Source organism: Pongo pygmaeus, chromosome 2, assembly GCF_028885625.2.
Source record: "Pongo pygmaeus isolate AG05252 chromosome 2, NHGRI_mPonPyg2-v2.0_pri, whole genome shotgun sequence".
NCBI classification, from domain to species: Eukaryota; Metazoa; Chordata; class Mammalia; order Primates; family Hominidae; genus Pongo; species Pongo pygmaeus.
Window position 1 is genome coordinate 5,988,408 of NC_085930.1, and position 22,800 is coordinate 6,011,207.

General features: G+C 35.5%; 1 protein-coding gene across 3 annotated transcripts in view; it reads right to left on the reverse strand.

The window, feature by feature from the left end:
- The window catches only part of EPHA3 (EPH receptor A3), a 367,831-nt gene that overhangs the window by 125,783 nt on the left and 219,248 nt on the right, over positions 1 to 22,800 (reverse strand). For all 3 annotated transcript variants that reach the window (XM_054482953.2, XM_054482954.2, XM_063661463.1), the window contains exons 4-5: positions 1,900 to 2,055; positions 881 to 1,216 (exon numbers count right to left, since the gene is read on the reverse strand). In XM_054482953.2, coding sequence (XP_054338928.1) covers positions 881 to 1,216; positions 1,900 to 2,055 — 492 coding nt within the window. The remainder of the gene's footprint in view (positions 1 to 880; positions 1,217 to 1,899; positions 2,056 to 22,800) is intronic.

Genomic DNA, 22,800 nt, shown 5'->3' on the forward strand with positions numbered 1-22,800 from the left:
GAATCTGTAGTTCTCAGGAGAATCAGAGTGGCATCTGGTCTCTCTCTTCCCTCTCCATTTGGCTCCAATGTTTGTGTGCGTGTGTGTGTGTGTGTGTGTGTGTGTGTGTGTGTGTCTGTAAAAATAAGACAATAATATCTCTGAATTGAGCTTCTTGGAATGTATACCTAATTATGACATTTTGTAGCAATAATTAAGCACAACAAATACCTATCAGTTTAACTTTGTATGAGACATTTTGAATACAAAAGAAAACTGTTTATTACTCATTTATCAGTTATCAATATTGAAAAATGATTGTTACATCTCAAAGGGGCATTATTTCTATGTAATATATAATCCATCTATATGTTCAAGAGATTCACAATTAAAATCCCACAAGTAAAATCCATAAGTAATCTACATAGTTATTATTAAGCAAGCAGAGATTTATAACTATCAGTTATAATACACAGAGCTTCTTAGAAGTATAAAATAACAAAGGAATACCTAATTTTAACTAAGCCGAAGATATTTATAATTTTTCATATCCTGCATAACTTTTTTTAAAGCTAAGATTCATTGCCTAAGTTCTCTGAAATATAAAAATGTTTCCCCCAAGGAGCCCCCCTACTACTATCTGAGAGTCTCGGATATTTAAGGATTTCAAATTGGGAAACAATGGGTATAAACTAGTTTAAAAATCACCTAACAAATATGGTTTATTCTCACTTGAAGAATTAAATTATTTAATGTGCCATAACTGTTTAAATGTGTTAGAAGGCAAAATCCCGGGGCTGTATCAAATCTTTTTTTCCTTCCACCCAGTTTTCCACCCAGAGTCAAAACCATTACTTGGACTTGATACGATAGGAGTAAGAAGCATCTAGTCTGTACTCACCAGCCTGATTAGTTGTGATGCTGACCGCAGCAAACTGTCTTGGTGGGGAGCTCAGCTCTGACACCCCATTAACGGCATCAATCTCAAAGGTGTAGTTAGTATGTGCCAGAAGGTCTGTCACTGTCACCGTGGTGTTGGTGAGTCCAAACTGTCGAGGGAGGAAGCGGACATTTGGGCTGCATGGCTCACACTGTTTTATATTCCACCCACATTTTTTACATATGATGTTGAAGGTAACATCTTTCCGGCCTCCTGTGTCCAGGGGCCAACTCCAGTCCAGGATAACTGAGGTCTCGTTTATATTAGAGATAACATTTCTTGGTGAAGATGGAGGTCCTGCAAAGTAGTTCAACAAAGATTAATGAGCCTCACTTCTGTTTTCTACTACAAGGGAAATAGATAATTTACAATGGAACTGAATGAGGTAAATAACGATCCTTTCTTTATTATCAACTTTCAGTTCATCCTTAGAGGATCCATGAGATTATAGACACATGGATTCAAGAACACTGTCTTTCCCAAGCTGTGAATGGGGGAGTTTTGACTCAAGGGTAAGGATACATTCACAAATTCTAACAAAGTAACTCATCACTATGTTCAAAACCCTTGTGAATAGTTATGAAAACTTTAGTATTAGTTTTATAACTCTTAGTCCTTTTTCCCTATGACCTATGACCAACATACAGCAAGAGGGAATAGAAATGTAAAAACATAAATCCCCTGTCTATAACCTCCCCTATCCTGTCATATGTAATGCAGGATCTAAACAAGACACAGAAAATGTTCTCTCTTTCAGGGGGTTGTGTTGCAGGAAGTGCTTTAAAATGTAATTCATTTTGTGTGATAAATGTTGCATTTGTGGTGAGCCACGCATGGAGAGTGAAGCAGAGAAAGCTTTCAATTTGCACACGGGCAACAGAAGGAAATGGGCCAAATGCTTTAAAACAAAAACAAACAGCACAGTAACAAGAAGAAAACAAAACAAACGTGGAGGCATGGGTTGCAGCAAAACTACTCACGGGTACAAGCCATGGATGGAGGGTCTTTGTCTGCCCGGAAGTAATTATTCTCACACCTGCAGTTCATTGAACCATCTTCCTGAGTAGAACTGTGAGGTGGGCACTTAGCACACTTCATATTACCATCCAACGCCTTGTAGAAACCTGGTCGACAAGCTACAAACAAAATAACTCTCTTTTAAAAGTCTGTGATAATTTTTTTGAAAATACGTAAAACACATTTAAGTAAGTTCGAATATGAATTTATTATAAATAAAAATCAAGTTTTTTCCTCCAAGAATTTACAGAAGCAAATGATAGCGCCTACTGCAGTTTTTCTACATATATGCTTGAATTTGCACCAAATGTTAAGAAAAAAAAAACACACACACACAAGATTTAGATTATTTTGGCACTAGTGTATGATGAAATTTCCAGCTTGTGTTTTCACAGCTTTACTTGGCATTGGACTATTTGTGGAGAAAATAAAGCAAAACCATGTCACCATGTAGTAATTCCCTTTTTAAAACATGATGCAATGCGTATACTATCTGCACTGCAGTAAGCAGTATATTAACATTGACTAGTTTTCTAATTGCTCTGTGGGTACAACTTTGTCCCACAAAGTGTAAGCAACTGAAAGAAGAGATCATGGCTTCCCGTATATTTTTAAGATTCTTGATAAATAATTTTCATGAGCTACAATATTTTTTTCTGGCTTGACAGTATTTTTCCTTACCTCCTATGGCAATGGCCTAAAATAAAGATTTAAATATATTCCTTTGTCTATATCTGAAATACAGAGGGATATACAGTTCCTATTTAAACTAATACACTTATGAACTGTTACTAGATGAGAGTTCTTTTAATAACTGTGTTATCTTTTTAATTTCTGGCCATATCTCTGCATAAAATGGTTTTTGTAAGCCTATTGAACTGGTTATTGAACATTGATTTCAGCTTATAATTTAGTGTTCAGCATCTATTTACTGTTTTACAGAGATATGCCTAACTGCCTCTACTATATTATTTTCATTTTGTCTGATAGAAAATTCAAAACGCTGCATTACTTCTTTTGATGCATTTTTATAATTACATTGAGAACTAAAATCATAGTGAAAATTCCAAGAAGTCTCTAGTAATTCATTTGAGAAGGAATTTGGGATCTAAATTTTAGATTCAAGATTATCCTTGGAAGTCAAGAATTTCTAAAACTTCTAAAGCTCAATTTCAGTGCCACATTTGGACTTGATGATTTACAGAACTTATATAGACTTGATTCACAGAACTTATATATAGAATAGGCCCTACAGATGGTCATTACATTCTAGAATTTTCTTATATTAACTTCATATTGTGAAGAGAAGATTATTTGCATTAAAGTAAAACCTGTGTGGACAAATCAATATTTATAATTACTAAACATGTTTCTGAAAAGAAACACAATATATCCATGGTAGAATATCTTCTTACTGAAAGTTTCTTAAAACAAGACAAGGGAAATACACTGCCAAAATAAACTACTGAAATAACTTAAAATGACAGCAATCATTAATCTAGTCTTACTGTTTTCTAGTTCCTACCAAGAATGGCTGCTGCAGGACCAATTTCCAATATATTGAACAACTTTTGGTGTCACATTGAGATCCATTCCATATAGTCAGTTCTACTGCCCTAACAATTGTAATTTTTCTTTTTTTTTTTTTTTGAGATGGAGTCTTACTCTGTCACCCAGGCTGGAGTGCAGTGGCACAATCTCGGCTCACCGCAATCTCCGCCTTCCAGGTTCAATCTATTCTCCTGCCTCAGCCTCCCAGGTAGCTGGGATTACAGGCGTGTGCCACCAGTCCTGGCTAATTTTTGTATTTTTAGTAGAGACAGAGTTTTACCATATTGGTTAGGCTGGTCTCGAACTCCTGACCTCGTGATCTGCCCGCCTTGGCCTCCCAAAGTCCTGGGATTACAGGCGTGAGCCACCGCACCCGGCCGACAAATATTTATGAAGCTGTATGTGTATGTGCCTACGTATCTTTTATTGTTATTATCTCAGGGTTATTATTTAGTCATAACTGGATAAAGTCTAGTGACTACTTTGAGTAGCATTCTTAACTTTTAGGTTTATTAACTGTAGCTACCTTCAAGATACTATCAATAATCTTGATAATTTCCGCAGTACCTAGAAAGTGATTATGTGACTCTCTTTTCAAGTATCATATGGTATAGCCATCTGTAATAGTAACAAATGTGACTGAGTGTTTAGTGAATACCTGTATAACAAATGCCGTAAAAACCATAAAAGTCAGGAGATCGAGACCATCTTGGCTAACACGGTGAAACCCCATCTCTACTAAAAATACAAAAAATTAGCCGGGCGCAGTGGCGGGCGCCTGTTCTCCCAGCTACTCGGGAGGCTGAGGCAGGAGAATGGCCTGAACCCGGCAGGCGGAGCTTGCAGTGAGCACATATAGCGCCACTGCAGTCCGGCCTGGGCGAAAGAGTGAGACTCCGTCTCAATAAATAAATAAATAAATAAATAAATAAATAAATATTTGTCAAACATCTATTCTTGTTTGGGCTCTTTGATTCCCAAAAAGACAAAAATGTCCCTAATTCTGCCCATACCCAAAGGGCCCTTGCAATAGAAAGTGGGCAGCGGGCATTTAATACAAATCATGCTGAGCAATCACTCCATTGTGATTGGTGGTTGGAAGAGACTCCACAGAAGGAGCGCCATTTGAGAAAGATCATACATAGATAGTAGAAGTGGCCAGTATGAAGCATAATTCAATATACAAATAAATCAACATGAAAAATACAAACTGTTACATAGAATTATATGGCAAGTAGTGTTGGTACTCAATACCCAAATTCTGCTTCCTTCTTGCCAGCAGAATCCTGATTTTGCCCACAGATGAAGCCAGCCAAATCCTTCCTTCCTTAGACCAGTGAAGCTGGAGATGAACAGCCAAAGTTATGGCCATAAAGGTGGGCAAAGAAATGTACACAGAAGTCTGATTAAAATATTTGTGATATCTTTTTGTTTCCTAACAAGATGGTACAAATGCAACTGTAGCCAAGTTATTCCAGCCTTGATTATGGACATTATGGCTGGAATTGCAGCAGCTGACATGTGATCATGAGTGAAAGGCCAAGAAATTCAGCATGATATGTTTTCTGTACGTGATCCAGGAACCACCAATCTCAAGATTTCTTATAATGTCAGAAAGATAATACCCTGTTTGTTTAAGTGTGTTTGTTCACTGCGGCCTAGGTTTCTTTTACTTGTAGCAGATGGCACCCCTGAGTGACATAGGAAGATGAATAGAAAATTCAGTTGAGATGTACTAATTAAATAGAATAATAGCCTAATGAAGCTAAAAGATCCTTAGAAATCACATTGATCAGTATGTGTGTTTTACATCTGAGGTCACTGAAGTCCAGAAAGTTAAGTGACACACAGTTTAGGGACAGATATTGCAACATCTGCCACCTGATAACTAGCTGATAGGCTTTAACCACGAATGTATAGATAGTCATTTAATGTCAACTATATGCAGAGTAAAATGCTAGACTCTATAATAACATTTTGATTTTTGTAGATGTCTTTACTTCTTCGGTAGGACTTTTATATGTACCATCTCAATTAAATCTTATCACAGTTCTATTGAAATTATCGGTGTAGGTATTAGTCTGTGTATTTTATAGACTGTACAACTGAAGCACCAATGGAAAGGACAGCATGCCCAAGATAACAAAGAAATTCAACGGTATAGTTTGAACAGGGAAGGTATCTTTCTTTCAATTTTATAAAAATCAATCATTGAAAGCAAATTACTTCCTTAAAACACAAATTATTTTTCTACCAATTCTAAGCTGTTGATATGAAATTGAAAAATAGTCATTTAAACTTTTGTTTAATTAAAAATTGCAAGACTTTGTCATCTATTCCAAGTGAGAAAACATCTCAGAAAGGCTAATGCTCCCTTGTACATGTCTTTCTCTAGGATTTAGGAGTTTTCTTTTTCTTTTTTTTTTTTTTTTTTTTTTTTTGAGCCAGGGTCTTGCTCTTCTCACCCTACTGTCCAGGTTGGAGTGCAGAGGCATAACAGCTCACTACAGCCTCCACCTCCTGGGCTCAAGCAATCCTCCCACCTCAGCCTGGGACGACAGGTGCATGCTACCATGCTTGGCTAATTTTTAAAACTTTTTGTAGAGATGAGGTCTCACTATATTACCCAGGCTAGTACTGTACTCCTGGCCTTAAGTGTTTCTCCCCCTTCAGCTTCCCAAAGTGCTGGGGTTACAGGCTTGGGCCACTGCACCCAGCCTTTCTCTAGGATTTGCTATCTATTTGATGTCTAACATTGGTATGGGCGGATGAGTAAGTGTCCTTTTAGTTGGAAGGGCAGTGGGAATTTTTCAATTTCACGAATAGGACGACAGTGACATGCTGTATTTGGGAGGCATATAAGTAAATTTTCCAATTCTTGTTCAAGTAGTATCTCAATTTGCCACCAAAACTGTTCAATGAATTTGAGAATATGAGTGGAGATGTATAAAATTATTATTTTGTAAAGAAACAATCTCTATAAATGTATTTTTCTATAACAAGCCAATTTTTAAATTTATCTCATCAATAAGTAATCTCTCTCCCTTGCAGTAAATCAACTTGTGCTCAATTACCTGTCTGTCTGTCATGCCTTCTTTATCCTTCAAAAAATCCTCCTGAGAGTATTAAAGACTTTAAGGAGCATCTATGTTTGTGTGTGTGTGTGTGTGTGTGTGTGTGTTATCTTGGCTTATAGTAGCAAAGACAATGATTGCATATTGAAAACATCTCCTTTCCTTCCTTGAATGTAAAACTAGTGAGTAACAATCTACACATTTCTCTCATTTAAGCATTTTTATAAGCTGAAGGAGGTTGCACACACAAGAGAGTAAAAGTAGGAAATAAAAAGTAGAAATATTAACGTGCTTTCTTTCCTTTTGTTAATGAAAATAAGTCCCGGTCAACTTATTAGAGAATAACAAAGAAAAAAGATATTAGACAAGAAGGGTGGACAAAAGATTTATCCAGAGACAAATTTTAAAATAAAAAGCCCCAGCTATATAGTCAAGTTTGTCTGTAGTGGAGACCAGCTATTAAATCAATACTTAACTAAGGCAGATACACACATATCAAAAAGCTGCTGCCAAAATGACACAATTCTGATTTACGTCTTCCCTCAGGTAATCCAGTAGTAAATGTTCTTGTCAGTCAAACATGGGGAAAAATTATTCATGGATCTTAACCCTAGGATAGCAAAACCAAAGAGTGATCGAATAGTTTAAAATCTTTCAAGTGGAAGCAAACTGCCACCTTTTTATGTGGCTCCAGAGATGCTTTCTCCCATTTTGTAAGAAGATTTTTAAACTAGTTAATTGTGGCAGCATCTCTTATCTTTAATATCATATTGATATATTCAAGTAAGATGATCCATGAGTCTAAGTTAATAACAATTAAAATGGAAGGCAGCACCTTCTCAAGCCTTACTAGATATCATCATGGATTTGCTAGGAATTGTATTTGTTCACATAATGTTTGAATTCATTCCTCCACTTTTATCAAACATGTATCGATTTCCTAAAATGACCTAGACACTTGCTATGATATGAATGATTGTGTTTCCCTAAAATATATACGTTGAAATCTAATGACCAATATGTTGGTTTTAGGAGGTGAGATCTTGGGGAGGTTTAGATCATGAAGGCAGAGTCCTCATGAATGAGATTAGTGCCTTTATAAAAGAGGTCCCAGAGAGCTGCCTTGTCCCTTCTATCATCAAAGGACCCAGCTAGCAGGTGCCATCTATGAACTCGGAAATAAGTCTTCACCAGACACTGAATATGCTGGCCCCTTGATCTTGGACTTCCCAGCTTTCAGAACAGGGAGAAATAAATTTCCACTGTTTATAAACTAACCAGCTTATGGTATTTTGATATAGCAGCCCAAAGAAATGAAAACAACCACTTATTGTGTCTTATAGTAATAAAAGTCAAAATCCCAGCTTTTAAAAAGGAGATCAGTTTCATATCATGGTTATTTTATAAATGGATCTTCTCACTTGAGAATTGGAGTTGCGAGATATGTTTTTATATGTCATTTATATGTTATCTTCACTAAGAAATTTCCTGAAATTTCTTCTTTTTATCCCAATACTTCAAGTTGTCTTCAGCATGTTAGAGGAAAAGCACTGGACTAGGGAGCGGGAAATGCATATTTTGATCTAGCTTTTCCTATTAAATAGGTGTTGGCTTAGATTTACTGATCAGGTATCTTCAAACTTTAATGAGGTGTTTGAGATGGTGACTTCCTCTTCTATAAATAACTCTAAGGTTCTACTCTAAGTAATTATGTATTCCCAGATGAGACCCTGAGCCATACAGAGAGAGGAGTTATTTCCTATTCATTTTGTGCACCCTATATCTGGCACACCATCCAGCACCTAGCCCTGGATGAGATGAATTTTTAAAGTGAGTGAATCATTTGCAACAAGTTGTCTTATCAGAACTTCAATTTCCTCATTTAAAAAATGACAGATGTTGGCTAAGTTGTCTCTAAAGACTCTTCTTAGCCTAGACACTTTAAAATGTTAATACCCTGTATGCCCAAATTTGTAGGATTAGTAACACTTTCTAAGTGGAGATAAAAGAACAAATTCGCTTCATGTTCATCACTGCTTTAAGGATTAAAATTAGCCATTGGAATTATAAAATGACATATGGCAACAGAACAAGGAAACGAAATTCTTTCCTGGCTGAGAACAAATATACTTGAAAAAGAAATGATGGATTTTGCAGTGCTTTCCTCTAGCAGAGTAGTGTATATTCAAAGGGCATATTGGTTTTATCGTCAAATGGACTGAATGATATACATTGACTGCCAAACAAATCATTCCCTGTTAAACTTTCATCATAACCAATAACATAATAAAACTATATGTTATGATAGTCATCCCTTTTTCACATTTTACATTGTGCAGAATGTTTAGAAGTTTGTGAATTTTATGGGAATGAATAGATATAAAAATCAAATTTGATAACATCAATCAAAATTAATTATTTCTAATTTTAAAAATATAAGATAATATATTTTCTCTTTTAATGACAAGAAAAATAAGCACAGTATTAAAAAGACAACTGAAAAGAGAGCACATTTGCCTTCTGTTAGTCTGCAGTGAGGTGTTTTTTTTTTTTCTTTTTGAGACGGAGTCTCGTTCTGCTCTGTAACCCAGGCTGGAGTTAGCAGCGCGATCTTGGCTCGCTGCAAGCTCTCCCTCCTTGGTTCAAGCAATTCTCCTATCTCAGCCTCCCAGGTAGCTGGGACTACAGTCGCATGCCACCACACCAACTAATTTTTGTATTTTTAGTAAAGATGGGGTTTCACCACACTGGTCAGGCTGGTCTCGAACTCCTGACCTTAGGTGATCTCCCCGCCTCAACCTCCCAAACTGCTAGGATTACAGGCATGAGCCACCCTGCCCAGGCTGCAGTTAGGTTCTATTTGCCCTTTTCTTGCTAATCTAGTCTTCAGCTCTTCAAGTTTAAGTGCCGAGTTAGTAACGGTATGCTTGTGCATTATCAAGCAAACGCCAAAACTTGTTTTAAAAAACACCCAGAATGGGCCACAGTGAAACAAATTAGATGAGGACTTTGCCAAATGTTAATTTTCTATTAAGAAATACTAAAAATATGAGTAAGATAATAGAAGGAAGCCAAAATAATACCAATTTGTAGTGGATGAATTAGAAATATTTTGGGAACCTGCTGATTTCATATTTATGAAGGGGAAACAATAAAACAGGAACTAAACACTGTGGGCCCATATGAAGGTAAAATAGCAAACTGCCAGCTCTGAAAAATAATATGGAAACGAGTATGAAACAGGGAGTATTATGAGCACTACCGATACAATGAATAATCATTACGGAAGAGCTTCCAGATAGAATCTTGGCCTCATTCCCAAAGCACAAAACACATTTTTGTCACAGCTGTAATTGATGACTTTGAACCATGCTGATACAGGGAACGGGTAAAGTTACCATAGTGAAAGGGAAACAAATGCACTTAGTAAACCATGGTGGCTACTGTTGAAAGAAAGAAGGCAGCCTTTCAATTGCAAAGTGAATTTTGTCTCCAGTTGACTAATGTGGTTGACTTTTAGAAGAAACATGGTCCTAATTAAGGGTTAAAAGGCTCATTTCAATTTGAATTAACTTTAACTTAAAAAAATAAAGCTGTTGGTAAATAGGTCTCTTTTAGTATTCAGACGTTAGCTCCCTCCACACAGGGCTATATTAGCAATTCCCAGCCATAAACACAAACTAATGACTAGAACCAGCACTGACTAAACAGATGATTTCCTGGCTTTGCAATTCCAGGTCTGACAGGGTCTATTTGCCTGTACAAGGTCAAAGCAACTGTTTATTCCCAAAATGAGCTGCACTCCACAATGTTACAGGAACTCTATTCTTTGCCATCTGAATAGAGGTACAATGCTTTGAGGCAAGGCCCAGGCATTTCAATACACTGGAAGTGGCTACGTTCAGTCATTAAACTCTGCCTGCAATGTGCAGCATTTACAAAGTGATCAAGAGTTTCCTTCTTCTGTTCCTTCCACTGTTCAATAAAAAAGGCCTAAGGCAAAATGCCACCACACCATTAAACACAACAAAATCAATCACAATCTAGTATGGCTCAAAGATAGCTTAGTAACAAGCCTTTATTGTGTTTGTTGTTGTTGCATCAGATTTAGCAAGACAGGTGCCAGTAACACTAAAATATGTCCAATGTACATTCACCACAAAGAGAATGTTAAAACAGCTTCTGGTCCTGAGGATGCTCGTGTTTTGCCAGCTTTTTGGCTGTCCACTTTCAAGGAACTGTATATCCTAAGAGTAGCACTAGTTGGGTTTTCTGTTCTTCATGATCAGTACTCAGAGAATGAGATCAATTAACAGAATATGCATATAATGAGCAGACGATTACAGGGGAAGGGCCAGAGCGAGAATGGGATAGAAAGTCGTATTTATGAAGATGTTATTAAGGTGAATGTCAAAATGCATAGGGCTCAACTCTATACTCAGGATATATTAGCAGACAGCCTGGAGAAGCTTTTCAGAATAGTGCTGAAAAGCTTTTTTGAAGTGTTTTGTTTGCTTGTTTGTTTGTTTTGTTAAATATCAGAACAGCATTGGAATGTATAGGAAAACTCCTAGAAAGGAGTTTTGGAGATGCTAAATCACTACTACATCTGAATACTCTCTACTATAAATTAGCATTTCCCAGGCTGATTTGGAATCGTAACTAGAACATGAGGTTTGGTTACCAATCAAATACCCACCTTTATAATTTAATTTTAGATGAACAGAATTACCTTCATAAATTGAATTTTGGAGTGTACAATGTCACCCAGAGAAGGAGTCTGAGACAGAAATGACGAAAACCTAGATGCTGTAATTTCTAAAGCATCAATATTGTACATGAATGTAGGAAGAACACTTAGGTCCTAGGTATGTTCATCTACACAAAGTTATATAAGCAACACTATTTATAAAATTGGCAAATTAGAAAAAAAGTGTGATGCCCTAAATTAGAAAAGCAGCTAAATAAATTATGCTATGTTCACATTTTTATAAATAAGTTATGCTATTTTCATACACTTGTATAATGGTATTAATGTCTCACATGGAAAGATGCTCATAATATTTTTACGGGAAACAGGCAGGATAAAAATGTATATATAATTTTGTTGTTGTTGTTTGTACTTTCTTATTCATCAAACATTAACTTGATCACTTATTTCATAAATTTAAAAACTAAAAGGTTCTTAGAAGTAAAATTATTGCACATACACAATAAAAAATCAAAATATCTTAGTCAAAGAATATGTGTGTTTGTATAATTTGAGGTTTGGGTGCATGCGCGTGCAGTTATGTACATGTAAAGTATGTAACTACATTGCACACTTGCACACTCTATGTGGGGCAAACATCTGCATATCCATATCTGTCTCTCACTCTCTGTCTGCACACACACATATAGATGCACAAACATCCACTCACCACAGTTTTTATTTGTTCTTACTTCCATTTCACTGATCTAAGAGCTTCCTTTTTCTTCTTGCTTTTTTCCCTTCAAAAACATGCAACATGGAGGGGATTTATAATTGACAGAAAATGTTGATAGTCCACTAACGTGAATTTTCACACTTTCCAGATTAAGTAATTGCGTCCCCACTTGGTAAGATGTATACAGAAGACAGCACTTTTTTAAATCCAGGATTTAAATGAAAACCTGTACAGAGTGGAAAATTTAGAGGGATAAAAGACAAATTTCTGTGGATGCTGCAAAATACAATGTGCAATTATTTGCTGTCTTAGTTATATTGTTGATTATCCACTCTGCAAATAAAAGATGACAAACTGAAACTTTGAAAAATGGTGACATCATTGCATTTTATTATAAGTCCTTTAAATTGGCTTTACTGTTTAGATAAATTTATTTTAAATTAACATACATTTCTATTCTGAGGAATTAACTCAGCTTTCAAATTCACACCTTAATATTTCATACCATCCTATCAGCTTTCCATCCCATTTTATTTTTTGAAATTTATTAAAATGACTTATGTGATAATATTATTGTTAAAAAGCCAATGGATTTAAAATAAACCTATGATATATAATTTATACATTGGATTTTTATTATCACATAATATTACCAACTAGGAGAAGTTTATCATTTAAAAGTATTCAATATTTGCTTTGAGTAATTTCATGGCAGACAGACATTTATCAGGTAACGGAAAAATAAAGTAAGAGTTAGTGCAATTTTAGGGTCTGTTTTTTATTTATTTTTATGTTTATGGTAAGTATTTGTTCTAAGACAGAAAGGGGGTTTCTACTTAAGGTATCCTGAAGCTTATTCCCTAAATAGGTAAGAATGGATTTCTCAAGGAAAACATAAAAACCATCATAAATAAGTGCTTAGGGGATCAACAAAACTTGACCGAATGAGTTTTTCAAATATCTTAAAAGAATCCTCTTTTTTGAAACTATAAAGACATAAATATTTGTAATTGTATAGAAACATTTATATATTTGATTTTCACATGAGTTCTATCTTATTCAAGAAAAAATATTTTTCTAAGAATAAAAATATTTTTAAAAACTTGCCTCTATAAAGTTTCAGATTTGTATATTCACTGAAATTTGTATGTCAGAAACACAAAAATATTCCCCTCCCCCAGTGAAGGCGGGAAGCAACTTCTCAAGTATATAGAACAATCTCATGGGCAGATACCACAGCAGTATAATATAGTAGTATTTAACGGTGTTATGAAAATAAAATATCCCAAAACTTTAAGATGCACTAATAACAAGTTTACATTCTTTAAAATGGTTAATTTCTAAATATAGAGATTAAAATTTTTTTCTTCACTATGTTATTCTAAAACTTTATCTTCAACTTGGAAGATGAATGGCAATAAAAGGAATACAATGATTAAATCCGTTTAAAAGGAAGCAATTCTCTCTTCCTGTCCTTTAGAGGACAGGAAGAATGGGAGAAAAGACGAGAAAATAGCATATTGGAAATACTAAGACGGATTGCTTATAGTTGGCAAATATAAAACACTCATAGTATAAATAACTGGGACACATTAGGAGTCTGGACCATAAGGAAGAACAACAGAAGGATCTCTGCCATTTTTGTTCACTTTATCTGGAAATGTCACATAACCTCAGACTTGGTCATCTGTGTTCAGTGTTGCTACCCTAGAAGTGTGGAGAGGATGGTGGGGGGTGGAACGGGGAGTGGGAGGGAGAAGGAGGAGAGAGAATTGGTTTGTTTGTGTGTGTTAAAATGGACACGCCCAGGGTATGTGTGTATGTTTATGTATGAATTTAAACCATCACTCTATTTCTTAGTAGAGATAATTACATATTCCATTAACCCTTTGGAGTTACTTTTTAGAATTTCATTGATTGCCTTGAGATACTCATTCAGGATAATTGTGTCCTTTTTATAATGTGCAAAAAAATGAGACCTAAAGAGGTGAGGGATTGGGAAGAGGGTGGGAAAGGGAGTTCCCTGAGATTGTTACATCTTAGACAGCGGCACACATTTTGTTGCCTTTGAAAACCCAGGTACATTGAACTACAATGTTTACATCACCTTTTCCAGAACCATGTGCCTGGAGAGAACAGTTCATACCTACATGTAATGCAAAAAGCAGCATTTACTGAAACCTACTCCATGCCTAGCATTGCACCTGTGTTTTAATTCCATATTCATAACAATTATGTGAGACTGGTATTATCTCTTTTTCCTGAGGAGAAGATTAGGGCTTAAAAGTATTAAGTGCATTGGCTGTTTATCCCAAGATTTAAGTGTTGTAAACAGAAATGAAACTTATGTTTGAGGGCTTCCAAGACATAGGTATTCTGTGTTTGCATCCAATTTCTTCTTATTCATGTAAAATTGTAAAAGGACAACTAACACAGCATTAACATACAATCCTGCACTGTAAAAATAACGTAACCAATTTAATGGAAGCGCGACTATGAAGATAGAGACATCTTCCAAGGCACACAGGGAAACTGATCGCCTCATCTCTTTCCAGTCACTGTTAGTTTCACAGTAGTTTTCTTCAACAATATCTTATAGGTCTAGTCAAGTGACTGGCTCTGATGCAAAGAAACTTTCTTAGGAGTAGAGAATGCTTAATTTATGCAAACCTGCTGAAAAGGTATTTGTGAGCTGAATTATTTTGTGGGGGGATCTGCCTGCTTCCCATGTAATGGATTGTCTACTACATGTTATTAGTCGAAACACGGAACTTTATTGTGTAGAGGGAAAAAATAAAGCGTTTTATGTTCCTGTATTAGTGGAGTGTGCTTAACGTCTGACAGAATAAAGTAATAAAGTGAGATTGCATAAATTATTTGAGTTTTTTCTGTTTTTTTCTTTTTTTCTTTTTTTGAGATGGAGTCCCACTCTATCACCCAGGCTGGAGTACCGTGGCATGATCTCGGCTCACTGCAACCTCTGCCTCCCGGGTTTAAGCGATTCTCCTGCCTCAGCCTCCTGAATAGCTGGGATTACAGGTGACAGCCACCATGCGCAGCTTATTTTTGTATTTTTAGTGGAGACGGGGTTCCACCATATTGGCCAGGCTGGTCTCAAAATTCTCACCTCAAGTGATCCATGCGCCTCAGCCTCCCAAGTTCTTTGAGTTTTGATCGGAAACAGTTTATGGCATTTACAGATATAACGCCCTACTATGTGTCCGTACCATGTATCTGAAAGCAATACAGAAAAAAACAAAACCAACAAACAAAAAAAGCACAGTTCTCAAGACTTTCAGGGGTATATTGATGCACTTCAGAAAAGATGCCTAAAAAAACTTTCCACACTGTCCCCCAACTGCACTTACCAATTTGATTATACATTTGGCACAACTAAGTAAAGTATTTAAAAACCAATTAACTTTTTTGTCAATTAGAACTGGAAAAATATATCTAATAGTACATCTAATGTGCCCTCAGTATAACATATGATAGAGTCTGTACCACTTTCCTTCTGAGTAAATCTTGGTTTCTTAGCGCTTACAGTTTATTTGATGATACATAGTGTGGGGATATATCTGAAAAGAACATTTTTATGACTAGGCAAGTTCATGGAACTATTATATAAAATCATTTGAACTCATATTCTAGGAGTCATTTCTAACTGTCTTAACATTTCATCGTCTGTGTGTTTACAGGCCAGATAAAAATTTCAACTACCTGAAAATCTTCTTTCTAAAACAGTGTGCTATATTCAGTTGAAAATTGATATATCTTGTAAGGCAATCTAGTCACTCTAAACACTGACAGTATAATCATGTTTTCATAAAACACATGTAGAAAGCACATTCTACATGTGTTTAAAACTCCACTCCTATTAGATTACTGCAGTGTGATAGATAAGGTAAGTGCACTTCATGGGCATCTTTCTTTTATTTACCTTTATTTCTTACCATGTACCAGAATGACTGGCTTATATAAGGCAACCAAAAAACTTTCAGGGAAGAATGGAGGCCTCTTTCATCTCTCCACAGCAATTCCCCATTATCACGTGTCCTATGCCCAATTACTTGGTTCAACCAAACACGTATACCTTAGTAAGTCTAATTTCCCTTTAAATAATCAGTCTCATGCTATGAACCAATCATGAAGTTTCCAAATTAAAAAAAAAAACAGAAAGAGGATGGACGAATGTGTAAAGATATTTATGTGTTTCATTAGGTGCTAAATACAGAAATACAGTTGGCCTCTGTATTTACGGGTTCTGCATCTATGGATTCAATCAACCACAGATCAATTTAAAAAAAAAAAAAAAGGCTAGTCAAGGGCCAGGTGCAGTGGCTCACTCCTGAAATCTTAGCACTTTAGGAGGCTGAGACAGGTGGATCTCTCGAGCTCTGGAGTTCCAGACCAGCCTGGGCAACATGGCGAAACCTCATCTCTACAAAAAATACAAAAATTGGCAGGGTGTGGTGGCGCTTGCCTGTAGCCCTAGCTACTCAGGAGGCTGATGTGGGAGGATCACCTTAGCCCAGGGGAGTCAAGGCTTCAGTGAGTCATGATTGCATTACTGCTCTCCAGCCTGGGCAATAGAGCAAGATCTTGTCTCAAAAAAAGATGGTTGTACTTGTATTGAACATGTACAGATCTTTTTCTTGCCATTGTTCCCTAAATAATAAAGTATAACAACCACTTATTAGCATTTACATTGTATTAGGTATTATAAGTAATCTAGAGGTGTTTTAAAGTATATAGAAGCATGCAATAGGCTATTTGCAAATACAACACTATTATATACAAGGGACTTGAGCACCCATGGATTTTGGTATCCTCAGGGGTCCTGGAACCAATCCCTTATTGATACCAAGGGACAACTCTGTATAATATATGTAATATGCACATAATATATAATAATATATATAATTAATGATCATCATAATCACATTTTAAAACCAGAAAAAAAGGACTTCCCAGTGTCCTATAAGCATTTATTTAAAACAAAATCTTTAATTATATTTTAATTTTTTATTCTTTAATATAATCTTTAGTTATATTAAAGGTTTTGTTTTAAAAAATCTTAATATATATAATATCTTAACTGTATAAATCTTAATTATATTAAAGAAAATATCACAACAATAAAGGAAAATATGAGTTACATTTACTAAGGAAACTTTTTTTATTAAATAAACATTTAAGTTGGCATAGAAAAGAAATGGAGTAAGTGAATTTCCAGTTGAATAATATTTATGGTATGTACAGTGTCTAACCTTTAAAAGAGATCTATCATTTTCTGCGATATATACAAAGTACTAAAGTATTCACATGATATGTAAAAGGAAAAAATAAAGTAGAAGGCAGAGAATTCTAGGGTAAAAGTCTTGAGGCAGGAAAGAACTGGAGAGTAAATGAAAGTGAAAGAAAAAGAGTATAGCTGGAAAAGAAATGATATGAGGGCCTCAGATTAGTTTGGTGGCACATGCAGGCCAATTAGGTCATGCCATGTCTTCAGGCTTATATTAAGGTAGCTTGTTTTTCTACATTAAGTGCTATCAGGGGTTATTGAAAGGTTTCATGCATGAGGTACACCATAATCAGATTTACATTTCAAAGAGATTATGCTTGCTTCTATCGGGAAAATGTGTTAAACTGAGTCAAGAATGGAACAGATGGGAAACTACTGAAATAATCTAAATAAGAAATCATAAGACATAGGTAGAGAAGTGGTTATGGACATAGAAAGAAATGTATTTATTTGAGATATATTATGTGGATGATATGGAGATTTTAGGTGATGCAGAATGCAAAGTGGAAGAAAGCATAAAATAAATCATTCTTCCAAAAAGACACATGAACTCATATGTTCATCACAATACTATTCTCCATAGAAAGACATGGAATCAACCGAGGTGCCCATCAGTGGTGGATAAACAAAATATAGTACATATACACAGTGGGACACCACGCAACCATAAGAAAGAAGGAAATCATGTCCTTTGCAGCAACATGGATGCAACTGGAGGCCGTTATGCGAAGTGAATTAGGCAGGAACAGAAAACCAAATAGTGCACATTCTCACTTATAACTGGGAGCTAAACACTGGGTACTCACAAATATAAAGATGGCTACAATAGACATTGGGGACCAATGGCAAGGAGAGAGGGAGGTGGGTAAGGGTTTAAAAATTAAGTGGGTATTATGCTCACTATCTTGGTGATGGGATCATTCATATCCCAAATCTCAGCATCACACAATATACCCATATAACAAACCTGAACATGTATGCTCTGAATCTAAAATAAAAGTTGAAATTACAAAGAAATAGAATGACATCTAAAAGCTGGTAATTATATGTAGTGATAGATATGTTTTGGTAATCATTTCACAGTGTATATGTATAAGAAATTGTCACATTGTATACCTTAAATATATGTAATGTTTGTCAATTATATAGCAATAGAAGTAGAAAAAATAAATCTGGATAAACTAGTTAAAAAAAATTAAAAAATAAACTAGCCGGGAGCTGTGGGTCATGCCTTTAATCCCAGCACAGGCGTGAGCCACAGCGCCTGGAGGTCTAGGCAGGTGGATCACTTGAGTTCAGGATTAGACCAGCCTGGCCAACATGGGGAAACCTCGTCTGTACTAAAAATACAAAAAAATTAGCACGGCATGGTTGCACACGTCTGTAATCCCAGCTACTTGGGAGGCTGAAGCATGAGAATCGCTTCAACCTGGAAAGTGGAGGTTGCCGTGAGCCAAGATTGCATCACTGTACTCCAGCCTGGGTGACAGAGTGAGATGTTGTCTCAAAAATTAAAAACAAACAAACAAACAAACAAAAAACTGACATCTAAAGTTCCACATTGAGCAGTTGGGAACTATTCCTATGTTTTGAGTTACAGAAGGAATGGCTATATGAGCAAAGGCACAGGAGTTATAATTTGGATATGTTACATTGAGTTAGCCAATAGGAAATGCCAAGTTAGCATTTGCTGTAGTAAATTGTGTGGTATTTATAGTATTTGTACTGCAAAAAAAATGGATTCCAATATTTTCATGTTATGAAAAATGCCACATTTAGTTTTCTTTGTCACATAGGCTTCTGTTTATTGACACTAAATAAAGTTGGTTAGCAAAAATATGGGTTTCTAGAGAAGCCAACGTGATCTAGAAATACATAATTTCTATGTAAAAACAATTCAATAAAATATTGCTGGAGAAATCTTCCACATTACTGATATATAAGAAAAATAAACTATCTTTACTGAGTTGGGTGATTCATTGTCTTAGAATATAGTGCTTATTAAACCAGAATACTGGTTTTGATTTCTTCATGAACCAGATACTTGTCTTCAAAAATAGAAAATCTGTGTTTTAAGGACTCCAATATAAGCTTTTTTGTTGTTGTTGGCTAATAAATACTATTTATAACAAAATAGAAAAGAAAAAAATTAGAACACATCAACAAAAATCATATCATGACTATTGGACCAACAATTTAAAGTGCATCCTCAATGCTGGTAGGAGATATTATTTTGATCTGCACATTTTAATTGTTAAGCGCCCAGGTTCAGACTGCTCAGGTTCAAATCTTGGCTCTGCCAGTTACTATATATGTAACTGAACAAGTTACAAAGCCTCCTCACACTTCAGTTTGTCTGTAAAATGGGGATAGTAAAAACTTTATAATAGGATTTTGTAGGAATTACATGTGAGTATAAATATTCTCTAATACACATTAGCATATTAGAAATTAGTATTGACACACATTTATATAAATAAATGCTTACATATTGTGTATAAACATTTCTAAAATCTGCAACATAGGTAGATGTGTCAATATATTTAACCAATATTAAACCACATTTGCCTTTTCTTGGTTTTCTACTTTTAGAGATGTATTGGACATTTGCTTTTTCTTGGAACATTATGCCAACATACTTTTCTGTTAAAATTATACTTTTTAAATATAATTCACAAAGAAATATCACAAAACAGCATCTTCTTTTCCAAGTATGTTATTAATAGATATATGGCAAGTCTTTTGCCACACCCTACTTTGTGAGCCTAGAGATTTCCATAGATACATTATGTCTAGATAACTTAAGCAAATTAGACAAGTCAAAGCAATTTTTGCTTTTGGTTCTTGGTGTATATGCCAGGCCATCTGATCACATATATCTAATACATTTACCATCCTCTGAAATCTTTGTACTTGCTGGTAAAAGCACCAAAGCTGAATGGATCTCCTCAGGGGTAATTGAAATGATTACCTTTGACTTTGTAGCTCAAAGCTGCTTTGCTTTTTTATATAGGTACACTCTTCCCACTTCCAATACTGGCAATTATAAATTTTTATTTCTTAGGCTGCCACATGCACTAGCAAACACTTCCAAACCTGGCTGCCTTCCCTCTACATCTCGTCCTCACTTTTGGAAGGAGCCTTCTTTTACATAGTTTCCAAATATGTATGACTTTCAAATACTTTAGTGTTCCCACTCTTTTTTCTCAGTAAATACAGCACCATCGCTAAGGTGATACTGATCCTCTCAACTTTCAGCCACTTGTTCAAATTTATATCATGTTGACACTGACCAATGTCTCCTCTGCCTCATAGTTTTTCTAGCGGTTAATGAGAAGTAAAAGTTAGAGCTATTAGTCCAAATCCTAGGGCACAAGGATCCAGATTATAAAAACCACATTCACATATGGCAATAATTGGCAGGCTCTTTTAGGTGATCATAGCATTATTTCCAAAGACTCAATGGATACTTGAATGATTCCACGGTGCCAAATAGGAAACTCTCTTGAATGCGATAAGTATATACTGTTTTCTCTCTCTCTCTCTCTCTCTCTCTCTGTCTCTCTCCCTCCCTCTGTGTGTGTGTGTGTGTGTGTGTGTGTGTGTGTGTGTGCAGTTACTATTTTTCCATGGATTTTTCCACTGAAGTAGATTCATTTGAATAATCTGTACCAGAATTTATGCAATTTTACCAGACTTCTAAAGTTAACTTCATACCAAATGCAAGCTCAGAAATAAGATAATTCATTTCTATGCTGCATAAGGTATTATAGAATTAAAGTAATGGAAGACAACATCTTTATACATCTAAATACCATGATACTAGAAGCAGCAGCTCAGTTTTGTAAATGACTTTTTATCAAGAAGCTTAATGCTATTTATAGAATGTTATTTTAACCAAATTTTCTCTTTCTTTTTATTCTTCAAAAGTAATACAACATTCAATCTGTTGCTATTAAGGCATTTATTAAATTCATGTTTTAGGATTCAATTTTATATACAGTACCTTTATTTATAATTCGAAATGTGCTCTTTTGTCCCCACTGGTTTATAAGGCTCTGCCATGCTCCTTTCAGTTTCTTTCCAACCTCTTTCTATTTGCTTGTACTTGGTAATAAGTTAAACATTTCTTAGACTCACAAGTAATCAGCAAATGAGACGGAGAATATTGTGGTGCTTCTAAAGGAATAGCAGACATTTAAAGGAAGTGCTGTACCCAAGGTATTTCAGAACTGACTTAATGGAGTGGTATCAGAACATTTCTTAGAGCAGAAATTATTTTAAATGAGCTTGAACTATATAGGCACAGCTTCGTTATTGAATGGCATCTTTTCATGTAGGAAAAGGAATAGCTTCAGACCAGGAGGCAGCAGATCTGTATATTATTTCTGATCGGCACTGTTTAGCTGGCTAGTGTCTTACATTAAGAACTAGTCCCAGATCTCAAAGCCAATGGATGGTGGAGATGGACTTGCCAAAAGATCTTCCCTCTTGTACTCACATGCTGCTTCCATTATGCTCGCAGCATAGAACCTTAAAAAAAGCTAACAAATTGTTCCTGGGTCAATTTAGCAAGGGATGCATGTGCTTTTGAGTACATTTTACTCCACATACATGTGTGAATATACTGCAATCCAGGAACAGTGTCATACAACAAGCCAGTGGTGTGAACTTTGTTGTAGAGAGAGAGAGAAAAAAAGGCAGTCTCTCATAAAATATACATAGCCCATCATTTCTTCCTCTATCACTTACTATACACACAGGATTGACTTTTCAATAGCCAAGATGATACTGATTCTGTCTTACGAATCTTCCCAATTTCACATCACAGAGGAATACATAGCAACTACTGATAGAGATAGATCATTACATACTCATCACATGAATAGGGTAATTTTGGTGACTAGTAGTGTTTTGAATATTTCAGTAACAATTTTTCAGGAGTTATAAAAGACTTTCAAATATTTTTGTGGTGTTTTACATCTACGTTCATTGCTGGTAATCTAATATCTAATTTTTGTTCATCAAGATCCTAAATAGGCATATGATTAAGTGTGAACAAAGATATAAAAAATCTTGCCATGTAGCCTCATGGCTTTAAAAAAAAATGTCCGTGGGATCGTTTCATTTAAAATCTCATATCCTAGAGTAAATAGACTGCTTCATCTATTTAGCACTCATCTCCCAGGATTAGAAGATGACACAAGATGGTTCAGTGATTACATTGGAGAATATGTTTCCCCTAAAGCGAAGATAATATCCCTGTAGTCACCTTTAGTTTCTTATCTCAAGTTCCTCTTGCATTTGCTGAATTCTATTCCTCTGTGTCAACTATAACTTGAAAATTAAACACCTTTGGGACACTAGAGAATAGCACGAGATGAACACTATTCTGACCACAGCTGGAGGCCACTGAAATGCTGCTGCACCAGAGGAAGTGAAAGGCTTGGGTGTCATGGAAGATAACTGTAGGAGCTGGCACTTACATGTGGTTTCCCCCATTATTTT